Below are 14,475 nucleotides of genomic sequence, written 5' to 3'. Positions count from 1 at the left end.
CAGGCTCCAGAGTACACTGCTTTTAGAAGCAGAACCAGAAATCCAGAATCCAGAGTCATTGAGACCGAAATTATTTAGGGCAGCGCAAATGTGGACATGGGGCAAAACTTTTCCGCATGTAAGATCTGAGGCCTTTTTCTGCAGCCACATTAGGATAGCAGCAGCCATGAGCTAAGAAGCAAAAAGTCACATCTTCACATTCCATCTAAATCGCATCAAAACAATGTAATATCGGGCTGTTAAGAAGGCCATCCTGTCCTAATAGCGCCCACCATCACCAGATAAAGAAACAGATCTTAAGATGGTTAAAGAACACTTTGTTTGATAGCATTTGGTCTGGCACGGAATCACATAACAGCTTTGATTGTGAAATCTATACTTTTTTATTGTTTTGCCTTTATGGTCCCCACTTCTCTATTGTTTATCTGTCTGGTTTCTGTCTGGTTCTTTGATTGTTTCTCTCTGTTACATAACTAATTTTGCAAGATTTATATCAGTTAAGGTGGTGGGGTCTGATTGGTTAAAGAACTGTTCCGTAATGGGCTAGGATTGGTGAAAAATACTGTTTTGGAGCACTTTGGTTATGGTACAGCTAAGCAGGACTCAAGTTTACCTATATAAACTGGGGTCCAAAAGGAAGTTCTTTGGAAATTAACTCCAGGACACAGCCCAAGATCAGAGCTGCCAGATCTCAACTGCCTGCCAGCTATATTGTGCAGAAGCTGGAGGAGCCCCGGATGACCTGATCCTGACTGGCCAGTAGGAAAAGTTTGTCTGCCTTATTGGGAGTGATGAGCATTGTATGCTTAGTGTGTGCATTCTGTTTTGGTAACTGTTAATAAATAGAGATTAAGGATATTACTGTGTAAGGCTCTTTCACTGGTATAAGGCCCTGCAAACCCACTCTGAGCCTTAGAAACTGGGGAAAGGAGGGTACTTACATTAACCAGGTTACGCCCTAAGCCCTATGGTGGCCCTGAGCTCTAGGAACTGGGTAAGGACAGGTGCCTAGGAATTGGGAAAGGGTGGAGGTGCCTAAATTAACCGGGTTACACTTTGATCCCACGGAAGGGTAAAGTTGGGGTGCCCCAGAGTGTGCGGGTAACAAGCATGGCTAGTAGGGACACAATTTGAGCTTAAGCTAGTTTAATACAAATAGATGAATTACAAATGGGTCAATTCTTTGGCATAAACCAGACTCTTTACAGCAAGCTTTAGGAAGCTTCCCAAACAACCATTTTGTCAGATATTTCACACAGATGGAATCAACTATTGTAATAAACTGGCTTAAAAAGAAAGGAGGAGGGTTTCACCTTCAAGAGGTAAAGTGGTGTAGCTTTATTACCATGGTGCATTTGGACACAGCAGGGATGAGTGCCAAAGAGAGGACAACAATCACAACAGAAACTCATTGCCACTTTCGGTACTCACCTCATTGGTAACTGGTAACACTGATGATGCAAAATCACAGTATTTCAGTGCATTGCTTCTGTGGCCAAGATCTTTGTAGCACTGAAAGAAAAAAAAATGTGTTAAAACTAACCAGGCCCTCTATAATACCAGATTCTATTAATTATTTTTTTTAAAGTAAACTGTTTTAGTTACCTTTGCCAAATATACATAATTGTATTTGGAATATCCAGGATGCATTTCTTCAGCCTGGATAATAAAATACAGGAAACAACAGAGACTCAAATATAGCGTGATGAGACTAATGTGGTTGAGATACAATTTCCAGTAAAGCACAAAGCTTCCTCAAAGATTTAGGCTGGGTCCCTTCTGTCTGAATCATCTCATACCAATGCTCCATAATCTCTTTAGCACTGTTTAAAAAATATACACGTAAAATTCTTATGGTTAACACACAAAAGCTGGAATAGTAATTTTTTGAGACTTTGCTGAAGTCCTGGGGCTTCTTTCTCTCAAATGCTTGTAAAAGGACCAAGAAAATGCATCATCCCAGGTACAAAATCAACAGCGTTCACCCATTCATACCAGCTGGAAAATAATAATAAAAAAAGAGTGATATTTTACTCCGCTGTCAAATAACCAAGCAACCATTGCGCACTCTAGGCAAGTGGGCAAGAACTATGCACAGTTGCTTTATCGATTTTTTTCACCCTTCCCCTCTTCTCCTTGCCTCTTTTATTTCTGTGTCCACCCTCCTCTATCTCCTGGAAAGTTCAAGATGTCTTTAAAATATATTTGAGAGCATCTGACTCTGCTCCCCTAATGCTAACTTTGTTGTAAGAGCTCTGGATAGATTCCGCGTTATATCAGAATTCGTGTTATATCGGGTTGCGTTATATTGAGGTAGACATGTACATAAATAAATAAGTGGTGCTACTCACTCTACTCCATACTAACTTAAAAAAATTGTTATAGAAATGTGATAGAACCTTGAATTTATAGCTGCTGAACATAAATTGTTCAGCTGATCTTTGGTAAATAGCTACTCAGGAAAACTGTTGGATAGGCTCTACCTTAAGGAAATTCTGCAAAGCTTCCTGTACTGTTGAAGTTGGTGGAGTCCCAAAAAGAGTAGCAGCTACTTTCTTCTCAATCCAAGACAACTGTGCTACCTATAATAAAATCAGAGAAGGACAATATACTTAAGGCTTACTTTCCAGTTATGAAGCAAAATATTGCCTTGTATTACTGTATACTTATACAATTTGGTGTGCAAAGGAACATTAAAAGGAGTCTTTAATAAAATATTTTTGCTTCACTATCCCAGAGTCATCTCTTATACACACATTGAATATCTGACATAATTTAAAAGGTTTTTTAATAAATCCCTTTTTATTGTAAAAATACAATATACACATCATGAGACATTCAGTGCAAAATACTGATTAAACTGACATGAGATTATCACTACCCACATCAGTTTTTAAAATGTCAGGTTGAAATAGAGGGTATAGCTTGATAGCCCATCTACTAAATGTTTCTGAACATTAGAGGCAGTTGTTGATATTGTCATTATGTGGGAAGCTAATGCTCTTCTAAGACAACTTCATTTTTTTGTGCAGTGATTTGACACAGATATCATTAAGTAGGTGCCCAGCTGTCCGCTTGAATTCTGATCAATAGCACATGCCAAGGAGCCTCTCACTTCCCAGGATTACAGGCTGGTGTAAAGGGACCTTCTGGAGTTTTCTTCATTCTGTGTTGCCATTGTCACACTACAGTATATACTGTACGCTATTTCCTTCCCATATATATCTAGGCATACTCCAGCAGTTACAAGAAAGGATTCTTGAGAATGAGTGGGCCGGTCACTGCCATAATATTTTTAGTTCCACCACCTAACCTAATGAACAGAGACGCCAAATCCCTAATCAAAGCAGGAACAGCAAAGAGATGACACTATAGGGATGGAGAAATTGGTTTTCTCAAATGGGATGCCACTTCACTGAGTGGAGGAACTACCTGTTTTCCCCCGACTAACGTTTGGGAGGAAACTAGTGCTTCTGGAGAGAAAAAGCAGGATGATTCTCCTGCACATCTGTACTTTAACAGTACACCTGATGCTTACTGAAATTGACTAGGACAGACAAGGCATATGCCCAAGGAGTTAAGCACTATGATTCCTTGGTAACTGCTAGCATGACCTACATAGAGGGGCCGGAGAGGAGGGGATGCAACCAAAGAATGAAGAGATGAGAAGAATTCATGTGAGAACCAGGAGCTGAAAAATGTGGTGAGTCGACCCTGTCTCAGCTTAGACAGAGCTTCACATTATAACCAAAGACTTGGGCCATTAAAATTCACGTCTGTTGTGCCACAGTACTGATGACTGGTGGTGAATGAGAAGGGGGGATGGAGAGCTTCAGACCCCTCAAACCGTTACTTAGTTGCTCCTCTGCTCTTTGCTGCTGCAGTCAGCTATTATCCACCTGATTTTGAAAGCTGATAGCTTTCCATTAAAGAAAAGAATCTATCCAAAACTAATGATCGTAACATATACCTCGCCACTGCCATCCACTACAATTTTTAAATTTTCAGGGGATGTGAATTTTTTAATATTTCTTATTATAAACTGTTCTATAAAATATGCCGTTGCAAAGTATTAATGTAGCCAGCATACAACAGTAAAGTGTATACAGACTATTTTCTTGTCTGACCTCAATCGTTTTTGCCAAGTTTGAGTAGCATTGCATGGAGACAAAGCAACCTGGCCAAGTCTCGCTGGTCTTCTGGCAAAAGCCAGTTCCTGAGAAATGATGTCATCAGTAAGTCTTTCACTTGAAACAACTAAAAATAATATCCTGCAGATAAACAATATTAAGAAGTAACTATCTATTTTCATTATCTTTCTCCCTCCCAATGCCTCTTTCAAAGACCTGGTTTCGAGAGAAATACTCTTTGACAAGCTCACAGGTTCCTGTTCATTAAAACAACATGGTGTTTCTCCCCTGCAATGCATAGTGCCAATATTGTGCTACTAAGTGCAGCATGTGAGTTAAAAAACATACAAATGTAAGCTAGTGTGTAGATAAAATGATTCCTCCTCCTCACACTGCACTTTTCACCTGCTCTTTATTTTCTAAAACCCATTGAGTGGGACAGAGAGGTTGCAGCAGAGTTCAAAAGAATATATTGCTTTCTTCAAGCCAATCCATTGCTGCAATGCTCTTTGCTCTCTTGGAGTGGGAGGAAGGTATTACTGGTATCTTTAGGTCCATCTGATCCAGATGCAGTGAACCCATTAGTAAGGTTGGAGAGAAAAAGGAAGGGAGAGAAACTGCTCATATTGAACCTCTCTGGACCACCCAAAATTCTAGAGTTACACACACACACACACACACACACACACACACACACACTCTACATAGATACAATCATCACACACACACCCCTACTATGATGCAATAGTGAAGGGACTTCCAAGTTTTTGCACTGTGGAATTTATAATTAGTTGCTTTAATTCTGCAGGCTGAAATTTAAATACAAGTTCTGTCTGGCAATTGTCTTGTTTTCTTACCAGATTTAATCAGAATTACTTTATTGGGGTCTGGTTTGGTATTTTGGCTGGCTTGGGTGGGCTTTTGCATTGCGCAAACTAAAATAAATAGCTTTGCTCTGCCTTTTTTATATTAAAAAGAAACACCAATTTAAAGCAACACAGTTATCTATATTTTAAAAGTATGCATGCACAATATTTCATTTTTAATAATATTTAATGTGCACAGGGTTTGGTACTATTATTATGGATAATACATAAGCATCCTACTGCCTTCTACAGGGCTTTAAGCATTCACATTGATACTCTAACCCCTTCCTCTATGCAAAGAGAATCCCCACCCGTCCTATTGGAGCTGCTCTCCATCCTCTTTGTGTCATGGAAGTGATGCAAAAATAAAAGGGACAAAGTTGGCTCAGAATGTGTATTCTGTTTAAAAAGGTGTTTCAGGGCTATAATGATGCCAAGGAAAGAATTGTATTGGAGCTGTTGAACTCAAACTTATTCCAGTTTTAAAAAACCCTTTAATTACAATGTTCAGGGTTATCCCAAAGAGTGAGAGATTGCTGGGGAGGCCTGTACAAGATGGGTTTCGGAAAGACTAGGTGAAATGCAGATCCTCTCGATGTCCGTGGCAAAATTCCCTTGACTTCAATTGGGCCAGGATTTCACGCACTGTCTGCTTCCTGGATTCAGAACCACAGGTTCCTCCTGGGAATGGAGAGCAGAGCAGGACATGGCTGATATCACAGAAACACAGTACAAGAAGAACAAGCCGTCTGCAGGCATCTGATTGACTTTTGAACCTTCCTTAGGTTAGGATTTTTGAAGATAGCCCATGGCTCTAACTTAATAGCTTGAAGCTACCCTGACATTGCAAAGAACAAAGGAGGAAGCATTATGGTCTCATTTCAGGAGAAACATTAGCTTCCAGACACCGGGATCCTTGAGGGTGCCTGTCCCTTCTACTGGGACAGTGGTTTTATTAGCATCTTACAAATGAAGGAATCCCCTTTGAGATCTGAGGAGAATTTTGATGCTCTCTCTCTTTGAACTTTATACACCTTCTGGCATAATCTGGTGATGTCCCTTTTTTTGTGGGGTCTTTCCATTCAGAGTCCATTATACTTTCTGGAAATCAGATATTGAAAACAAGGCATCATCCCAGAATTTTATCGTTTCCTGATGTCCCTTGGAGGAATAGAATCCATACCACCATTAGAATCAATTTTGAAGGATGAACAATTAGCTTTTGGAGGGCATCTGTCTTAAAAAAGCCTGCTTTCCCCACTGGAGTCTGTCATATATCTGGGAGTCTGAAGAAGAAGACAGTTCTCTACCATCTGAGGATGACGAGGGTTCGGTCGTTTCCCTTTCCCATGCTTCTTTTTGTTTTCTCTGCTTGAAAAAGGTGCTCAGAGGAGAGAGCCCAAGGAGTCATCAACTCCCCGATTAACCCTACTAAAGTTGGAGGGGGAGAGGTCACCAAGATATCCCATCTACTGACAAAGAGGGGAACAATCAAGAAGACATGTCTAGAAACCATGGTATCAATAGAGGGGGAAGGGGACTGGCAGCTGCCTCTCTCTGTTACTACCAGGGAGGAAAGAAAGCTACCCATAGGCTGCTGCTAGAGGCAGTGGCTGCCAAAAATCTCATACAAAATCCTACTATTGGAGGACAGGGAGCAAACTGCAATTCTCTAATGGAGATTTTAAGGCTACATGAGACGTTCTTAGCAGCCTCCCTTTCTCCCAGGGTCCAGCAATACCAGAACTTAGTGCTGTCGGCTAATTAACAAAATGCAAACTGTGTCCATTCAAAGTCTTTTTCAAATACCAGGAATCTGCTACCAAGGAAACAAACTCATTCAATCTGAAAATTCAGCCTGGAAAAGACTTGCATCCCTAAAGAATTTCCTCCTTCAATGCTTCCTTGGTAATAGCTAACTAAAACACACAATACAATTGTCCTCAATAAAACCTTCCAATCCACCCAATTTTAGCAAAAATATTACTGTCACCTACTTAAATACCATGAGAGGTTCTTCTTGTTTTATTACAGTATATTAAGATGGAATTGAATTAAGTAATTGTATAATGTCTCAGGACTGCTTGCAGAAATGAAGTAACTGGACAGCCTGCTTGTTGTAAACTATCAGCTTCCAACACAAATACTTTCATGTTTGCCAGTATAAGAGTTGAGAAATGCCATAACAGTCTGCATATGTATCTACCCATTTATCCAGCACAAACTCTGTAGGCTTTTCACTTACCAATGAACGAGAGTAAGAGAATTCCAAAGAATATGGTATAAGTAATTGGGTCAAATTGATCCCTGGTGTAACATCACTGAAATCACTTGAGTTAAACCAAGGCTGTCTGGCAATTGTGAGTAATTTGCAAAAAGAAAACTCAAGAGAGTCAACTTTTAAACACTTACATGGCCTTTATTAGAGGCCTTGGTGCAGTTTCACTGGTATGTTTTGGCTGTTCTGTACCACTCCTGTGATACAAAGCAGCCGTAAATCCATCTCAACCAGATGCCTAGGTCAGGTTTACAGCTCCTTTGCATTAATGCAGCAATGAAAAACTTTATTATAAAAAAGCCATGTATTTGTTTGTATAAACTTTCAAGAAAATCTAACAAAGCTACAATATTAAGATGGGATGTGTACCCCACCTGGGGCCTGAAAGAGCTAATTTGGGCTGGAAAGGCCAGTTATGTTCCTGGATAAATCAGGAGAAAAAGCCGGATTTAATGAAACATGAGTGCCAGCTGGGAAGGAACTGTGTGGTTACTAAAAGCCAGGAAGTTAAAAGCAGAAAGGGGACTGCAGGGAGAGTCTACAATCAGTCTCTGAAAATAGAGAGGTGGGGAGGAGGAAGCTCTAGGATCCTAGCCAGACTAGGAGAAGGCTGGGAAGAAAAGTTGGGAGCAGGAGAAGGGAACACCCCTGGACTGTAGACCAGCGAGAAAGGCAGGACTGGGTGAGGACTTTGAAAAGGGAGTCAAGCCTTGAAACAGGGGAAAGGCTAGGAAAGCTGAGCTATGGAAGAAGTCCCAGACTAAAGGGGAAAGAAACAATAGAGGGGCTTGCAGAAAGGCGCTTGTACCTCACCCCTAACCACCCATGCTTCCTCTCCAAATCTTAGTTTCCATTTCATTGATATGTGTAAATAATAAAATAAAATTCAAAACAAGAGGCTTTGAATACGAGTATGCGGTATAGTTAACGAGTGTGATTACAATGGGTAGCAAGGGCAGTCTGTATTAATAACCAGGCATGTAGAAATTATTTCATGACAGGTACATAGCAATGCTTTGTTTACAGTTTCACCATTTCCACGTCAATAAATGTGTCATTTCTCTCAGATTTCAGTTACAGTATTCCATTGTAAATACATGATCATTTTTCAGCACATTCAAATCAACTGTTAGGCATAGAAAACAACTTACTGAATAGCACCATCTTCCATTTAGGTAATATAAAAAAGGATCTTGAGGCTTAAGTTCAATTGCTTTGTCTACATGCTCCTGTTAGAAATAAGTTCAAAAGAAAGAAAATGGAATATTCATTTCTGATTGGGAGTTGTCTTCAAACTTTAAAACTGCATTGCAAAATCAGTGAAAATTTATTCAAGTTATCTTTTGTGACTGCTTTTGCTACAGTTCTTCTAATGATCTGTAAATATTTTAACTGGCAATACCCTTGCTTACAGAAGAAAACCACAAACACAATTATTTAACAACTCTGCACATAACGTACCAGGACACATTGCATTTAGAATATGACCTAACTCCTCTAAATTTCAAACAAACAGTTGAAAGAGCTTTAAAACAAACAAACAAGACTGATGTACTCCAAACCTAGTACACTTTGGTTTTATCCCTATCTGGCATTAGAAAAGTATAGAGCACTCCTATTTTGCTTCCTAGATACTGTATGCCTGAACTAATGATCAACCACTGAAGTGTAACCTTCTCTAGTGTGGAACATGGCACCACACAACATTTTATATTCAGAAGCAGGACCTGGTTTTCTGTGAGGTGGATAATATGAAAATACATCCATGGCAGATAGTCACAAACCTAGAATTAATTGGACATCGATGTCTAAGACAGGAATTGAACCACAGACCTAACTTTTCAATTGAAATGTGACTTGAAGTACAGCTCCTATGCCCATGCCCCACAGTTCTGGAGATAAAATGGGTCTGAATTAAACAGTACAAAGGATAATAAAAATCAACTGAGATGTTTTCTTCCAAACCCACCTTTCCCCTCCTCCCTCCATTTTCAGGTCTCATTTTTTGAGGCAAATTATTTCTGCATAATCAGTATTTAAAGAATAAGGAATTTCTTGAAGGAGTTTTTTTCAACCCTGATTTATCATTTGCTTCGCATCATAACTCAATTGTCAGATACTGTAGGTTTCACTTTTCCTACATCTCTATTTTTTTTTCAACTAAGCCAATCACTAAAATAGTGGTACAAAGTATTAGAACTTCTCATCTGAACTACTCAAATTATCATATTCTTGCAGATCTGAGAGCTTCCTATTTCATTTTTTTGGCAAACTATTCACATATATACTACTCTTTCAATCTATTTTTCCCTGTAATTCCCATGTTTCTATATTATTCATGTGATTTCAGAAGTTACCTCTGAAGAGGAGACTCTTACTGAAAATTGTACTGTTAACATTTGAGACTCTTCTTAAACTCACTCCTTTTATAACCGCAAAAATTACTTCCTACTTATATGACCCCCTTGTAATTATATCTGTCTCATGATCGATCCATTTTCTTCCATTCTTGACCTTTGCTGTGTGTCCAGATATTCTAGGCTTTACTCACTTGGTACCGTTAGGGTGGAATGCTCTCTGAGATGAGATTTGTACTATATAGACACTATACAATATGCTCTTTCACATCCCAACTTAAATAACACCTTTCAATTTAGACAATTGCTAACAGTCTTACTTAATTATGGGAGTATTTTCATTGATATAAACTGCCTTATTTGGCACCTGTGTTTATTAGATGTGCTTTTTTTTAATTTTTTGTTTTGGTTATTTATTGTGTAATGTAAAATGCCTTGATACCACTGAATAATGCTATATAAGGGACAATTCTTGCTCTTGTTGAATAGCAGCACAAGTTTATAAGCCTTCTATTTCTGGGTCTCATTCATTCATTGGGATTACTTGTGCAGTAAGGTGGTATTCAACATGGATCGTATAGGTGTGTGTGGGCCTCAATAAATAACATTTAAAATATAATAGCACATGGCAAAACTTCTCCTTAGACACCTTTAAATTACAACTAAGATTTTAAGTTTCTGTGGCACAGACTTAGTTCCTTCTTTTTGTTTTATAAAGAAGGTGCCATGTAATAGATACAAATTAAACATAAAAAGAAACCTTAAAAACTGGAGCTACAAAGGAAATAACACAAGACACCGGGCACTGGTTGGTGTAGCTAATAGAAGCAGGGATGCTAGCAATGGCATTCTCTTGCCAATATCCTAGGGGCCAGGACTCCAAGGAGCACACTGAGGGGCCCTGTGGGAATGTACTCTGCTGCTGTAGAGGAGATGCTGGAAAGAGGCTGAAATACAAGCTTGGGGGGCCAGAGATGAGTCAGGAGCAAAAAGGCAGATTTATGAGTCACCCATGAAAAGATGGTAATTGAAGCCATATGTGTATATGAGAATCCCTGGGAAAGATGTAAGGCTAGAAAAGGAGGATAAGGACACAGCCCCTGGCAAGACCTTCCCCCATGTTACAATGCTAAGTGACATAGCCCACGTTTCTGAATGTGAAATATACATGTATCTGCAAATGGAAAACATTAAACAAAATTATCACTTCCCCAGGGTGACATGAAGCAACATCAATCACTGTAGGAAATAGCTGCATTTAGTGTTAAACTTGTTTCAATTTTCTTTTTTAATTACAACAGCAGAATCACTTTTCCCCACTTTGCTTAGGTCAAAGAATAAAGCAAAAATCTTGCCATTGATATATGAAGTCATATTTAAATCCTTGTCGTTTGAAAACTAATGGACAATATGTGGTAGGAGCACATACAAATAATTTCTTAATCATAACACTGGCATTGAAACATACCCTGAGGCTAAGTTAGTTTGCTGCAAAAACCTCCCTTTTATACTATCGGGGAAAGTAAATTAAGAATAGTTGCTAATGAAACTACCAAAAAACATACCTTAAAGAGATAGCCATTCTTGATTTTGTTTTGTATACTGTCAAACTCAGACATATAGCCGCACATAATTGCAAACCTGGGGGGGGGGGGGGGGGAAAGCAGCAAAAAATAAAGTTCATACATTTTTGATCATTTTAGTCAAATCCCTTTGAATAAAATTATAAAATATTTCTATAATTACCTCATACATTGCTAGAATATTCCTGAAGATTTACTGGCTGGCCCAAAATTTAACATGAGTTGTGCATATTTGGAAAATAGAAAAACCATGATAAAATGGCAGCAAAAAAGTTGCCAGACACTTAGAAAGTATAACTGATTTAGGCCTTTAATGGAGTTTGAATCAGGGACCTCCCTTCAGAGCTGAAAGTATGAGCTTCCACTACTCAAGCCAAAGGACCAAGGATAACATTTTAAAAAGTGCCGAGTGACTCAGGCACCAAAGTGCCATTTACAAAAGTGACCTAGGCCCTTAGGAGAAAGTCAATGGACTTAGGCTCCTGAGTGCCTAGTCACTTCCCCCCCTCCCTCCCAATTGGAATTAGGCACTTCTGAACATTTTTACCCTTTGGGTTCTAGCTGTCAGCTGTAATGAACTAATTAACCTTATGTGGACCAGCCATGAGAGGAGACGAAAGATCCACACTCTCTTAATATGGGTTACACAAGCAGCACTCATATATCCTGGCATACAGAGAAGGGTGAAAGTTGCCACAGATGACGTTGTCGAGCTTGAAAAAGGAGCACAGCTTGCTATACATAGAAAACAGCATTATCATATCCTGTCTTTCAGAACCTGGAGCCAGCAGTGAATCTGCCGGAACAAATCATTTCACCTCAATGGTGGAGCAATCAGCACACACAGTACCACAACTAAGCAGCATCAAGCAGATTAGCTGAACGCTATGTTGTGTCAGTGATATGTCAAGAATGCCAGTGGGGGTGACAAGACAGGCCACGGACAGCACCTTGGAAGGAAACACATGATGTCCACAAGCAAAGACAAATATTCAACCCATAGATAGTATGGAAATACTGAGCTTGTGATCATACCAAGGCGTGCTCAGGGGCATGGGCTTAGGGCAAGATGGGCAGTTGGCATGAGTTGCAATTATTTTAACTGCATGAACTGACCATGAGATATTAACACCATCCTCATCTGCAAACACATATCCTCACATCAAGCTGCTACTGATAATATACCTGAGAGGCTAATAAGTCCAGAAGGACCACACACATTTGATAGGAATGTAACTGCAGCAATTGGCAGCTCTGACTGAAAGAATACAAGATTGGCTCTCAAATCATATGGTTGCATCACTCATGTATTCACAGGCTAGCAAGGTTCACAGAAATAGTTTCTTAATTACTACAAGAATGCAGCGATTGTCAGATCAGTTACATGGTGCCAAAGAGGTGTGATAGGGATGTTAGAAACATGAGCGAAAGCAAAAGATAGAACTGATAGTTCATGGTGTGCAAAGCTCACAGAAGATCTTGTACATACATCTTCTGTATAAATTACTTTCACAGATTCTGTTTGTCTGGCATAAGCAGGAAAGCATACAGAAGTAGAAGATGCAGCTACACAAAGACTAGTCCACGATATTGTATTTGAGAAACTATATGTGATCATGTAATTAAAGACTGTACCAGACGGCATATTCATGAAAGACAGGTCCATCAGTGGCTATTATCCAGGACAATCAGGGATGCAACACCATGCTCTGAGTGTCCCTAGCCTGTGTGCCAGAAGCTGGGAATGGACGACAAGGGATGGATCACTCAATGATTGTCTGTTCTGTTCATTCCCTCCGAAGCACCTGGCATTGGCCACTCTCGGAAGACAGGATACTGGGCTAGATGGACCACTGGTCTGACCCAATATGGCCGTTCTTATGTACAAGGGAGAAGAGAGCTAAGGTTGCGTGCACAATCTTAACTTTGCCATTTCTTGACTTGTGAATGCTACTTTAACTTTCCTGTGAGGTAGATTTTCCGTCATGGAAATGTATATAAATAGATTGCACTGTACTCGATGATGTAGCACTGGGTATAACCAGAGTATTCTCAGCTAAAGGTGGGGCTCTTTGTGATATGCTTACATTCATGAGTGAACAATCAGACTATAAATAGACACTTCAAATCTTATGTATTTTATTTATGGCTTTTTCTGCTGTAACTGAATTAAGCAATGTTTTCACTCTTTGCTGCTGCCTAACTTTCTAGAAGTTTTTCAAATATCTTAGTCACTTTTCAGAGTGTCCCCTCTCCTTTTTACCCATTCCTTCATGTTCGTTAGTTGTTCTGGTGTTTCTAGTATTGTCTAGTTAATTTTTAAATTTCCTAAAATTTGTGTTCTGTTACAGCAAACCAGACAATGCTGCTCTTTCTATGGTTCCCAGACAAGTCACCTACTGACTTCTATCACATTCCTCCCCTCTCTGTGCATCTTAGGACCTGTTGCCTTAACTATTTATAAAAAAAAATTCATGAAGAAAATTCACCTCTATTTAAAAAAAACCCACCCTATCATATCTTGGGTTTTTTTTCTCCTGCCTTTTTCAATATGAGCCCATGATCAATTGTTGGAGGCAAGCAGCATTTTAACAGGGCAGCTGTGAGGTCCCAGTTGGGCTATCAGTTTAGGCCCCAATTCTGGAATGTTTTTCTTTTATGTACATTGATTTCTATGGGATGACTCACGTGCATAAAGTTAAGCAGGTACATTAAGTGCTTGGAGGATCAAGACCTTCATTCCAAACTGCCTATAATTACAAGACTTTTCAAATTATGATATAATTACTAGATATGGTGACATTAGCATTTCAAAAGAAAATTTAGGTCCACTCAAAAAAATTATATAAAGTTATAATTGGGGAAAATATGCTGTTTTAGAAATATTTTAAATGGACTCCCTCTCTAGGTTTGTATTATCTGAACAATAGTCTCATCTTCTTGAAACTCCAGAAGCTTATGCACTCTGAATCATGCATGCATATCGAGAGGAAAACAGACCCCCTGGGCCTGATTTTAGTTTGCCCTAAGGCCACTTTACACCACTGTAGAGAAGTAATAAAGCAGCATAAACCCATAAATATGGTTTCTTAGATCTTGTAGAGTTCAGCTAAGACATTTAAGATTTCACAATCCATTAAAAAATAAGGAGTAATCTAAAAGAGAAAAAATAAGTTGAAGTACAGGGTTAGTGAGAATTATGCAAAAAACTTAGCAAGTAAATGACAGTAAAAGAAGACGTCTATGTTAGTATTCATTTAT

General features: G+C 39.2%; 1 protein-coding gene across 2 annotated transcripts in view; it reads right to left on the bottom strand.

The window, feature by feature from the left end:
- Positions 1–14,475, bottom strand: part of RMDN2 (regulator of microtubule dynamics 2) — a 63,904-nt gene that overhangs the window by 16,034 nt on the left and 33,395 nt on the right. Inside the window, exons 6-10 of one of the 2 annotated variants that reach the window (XM_034764924.1) lie at positions 11,197–11,272; positions 8,426–8,503; positions 2,484–2,582; positions 1,606–1,659; positions 1,432–1,512 (exon numbers count right to left, since the gene is read on the bottom strand). In XM_034764924.1, the coding sequence (XP_034620815.1) occupies positions 1,432–1,512; positions 1,606–1,659; positions 2,484–2,582; positions 8,426–8,503; positions 11,197–11,272 (388 nt within the window). The other variant, XM_034764925.1, reaches the window with a different exon arrangement.

Source organism: Trachemys scripta, chromosome 3 (assembly GCF_013100865.1).
Source record: "Trachemys scripta elegans isolate TJP31775 chromosome 3, CAS_Tse_1.0, whole genome shotgun sequence".
NCBI classification, from domain to species: domain Eukaryota; kingdom Metazoa; phylum Chordata; order Testudines; family Emydidae; genus Trachemys; species Trachemys scripta.
This window is presented reverse-complemented; position numbering and strand designations above follow the sequence as displayed.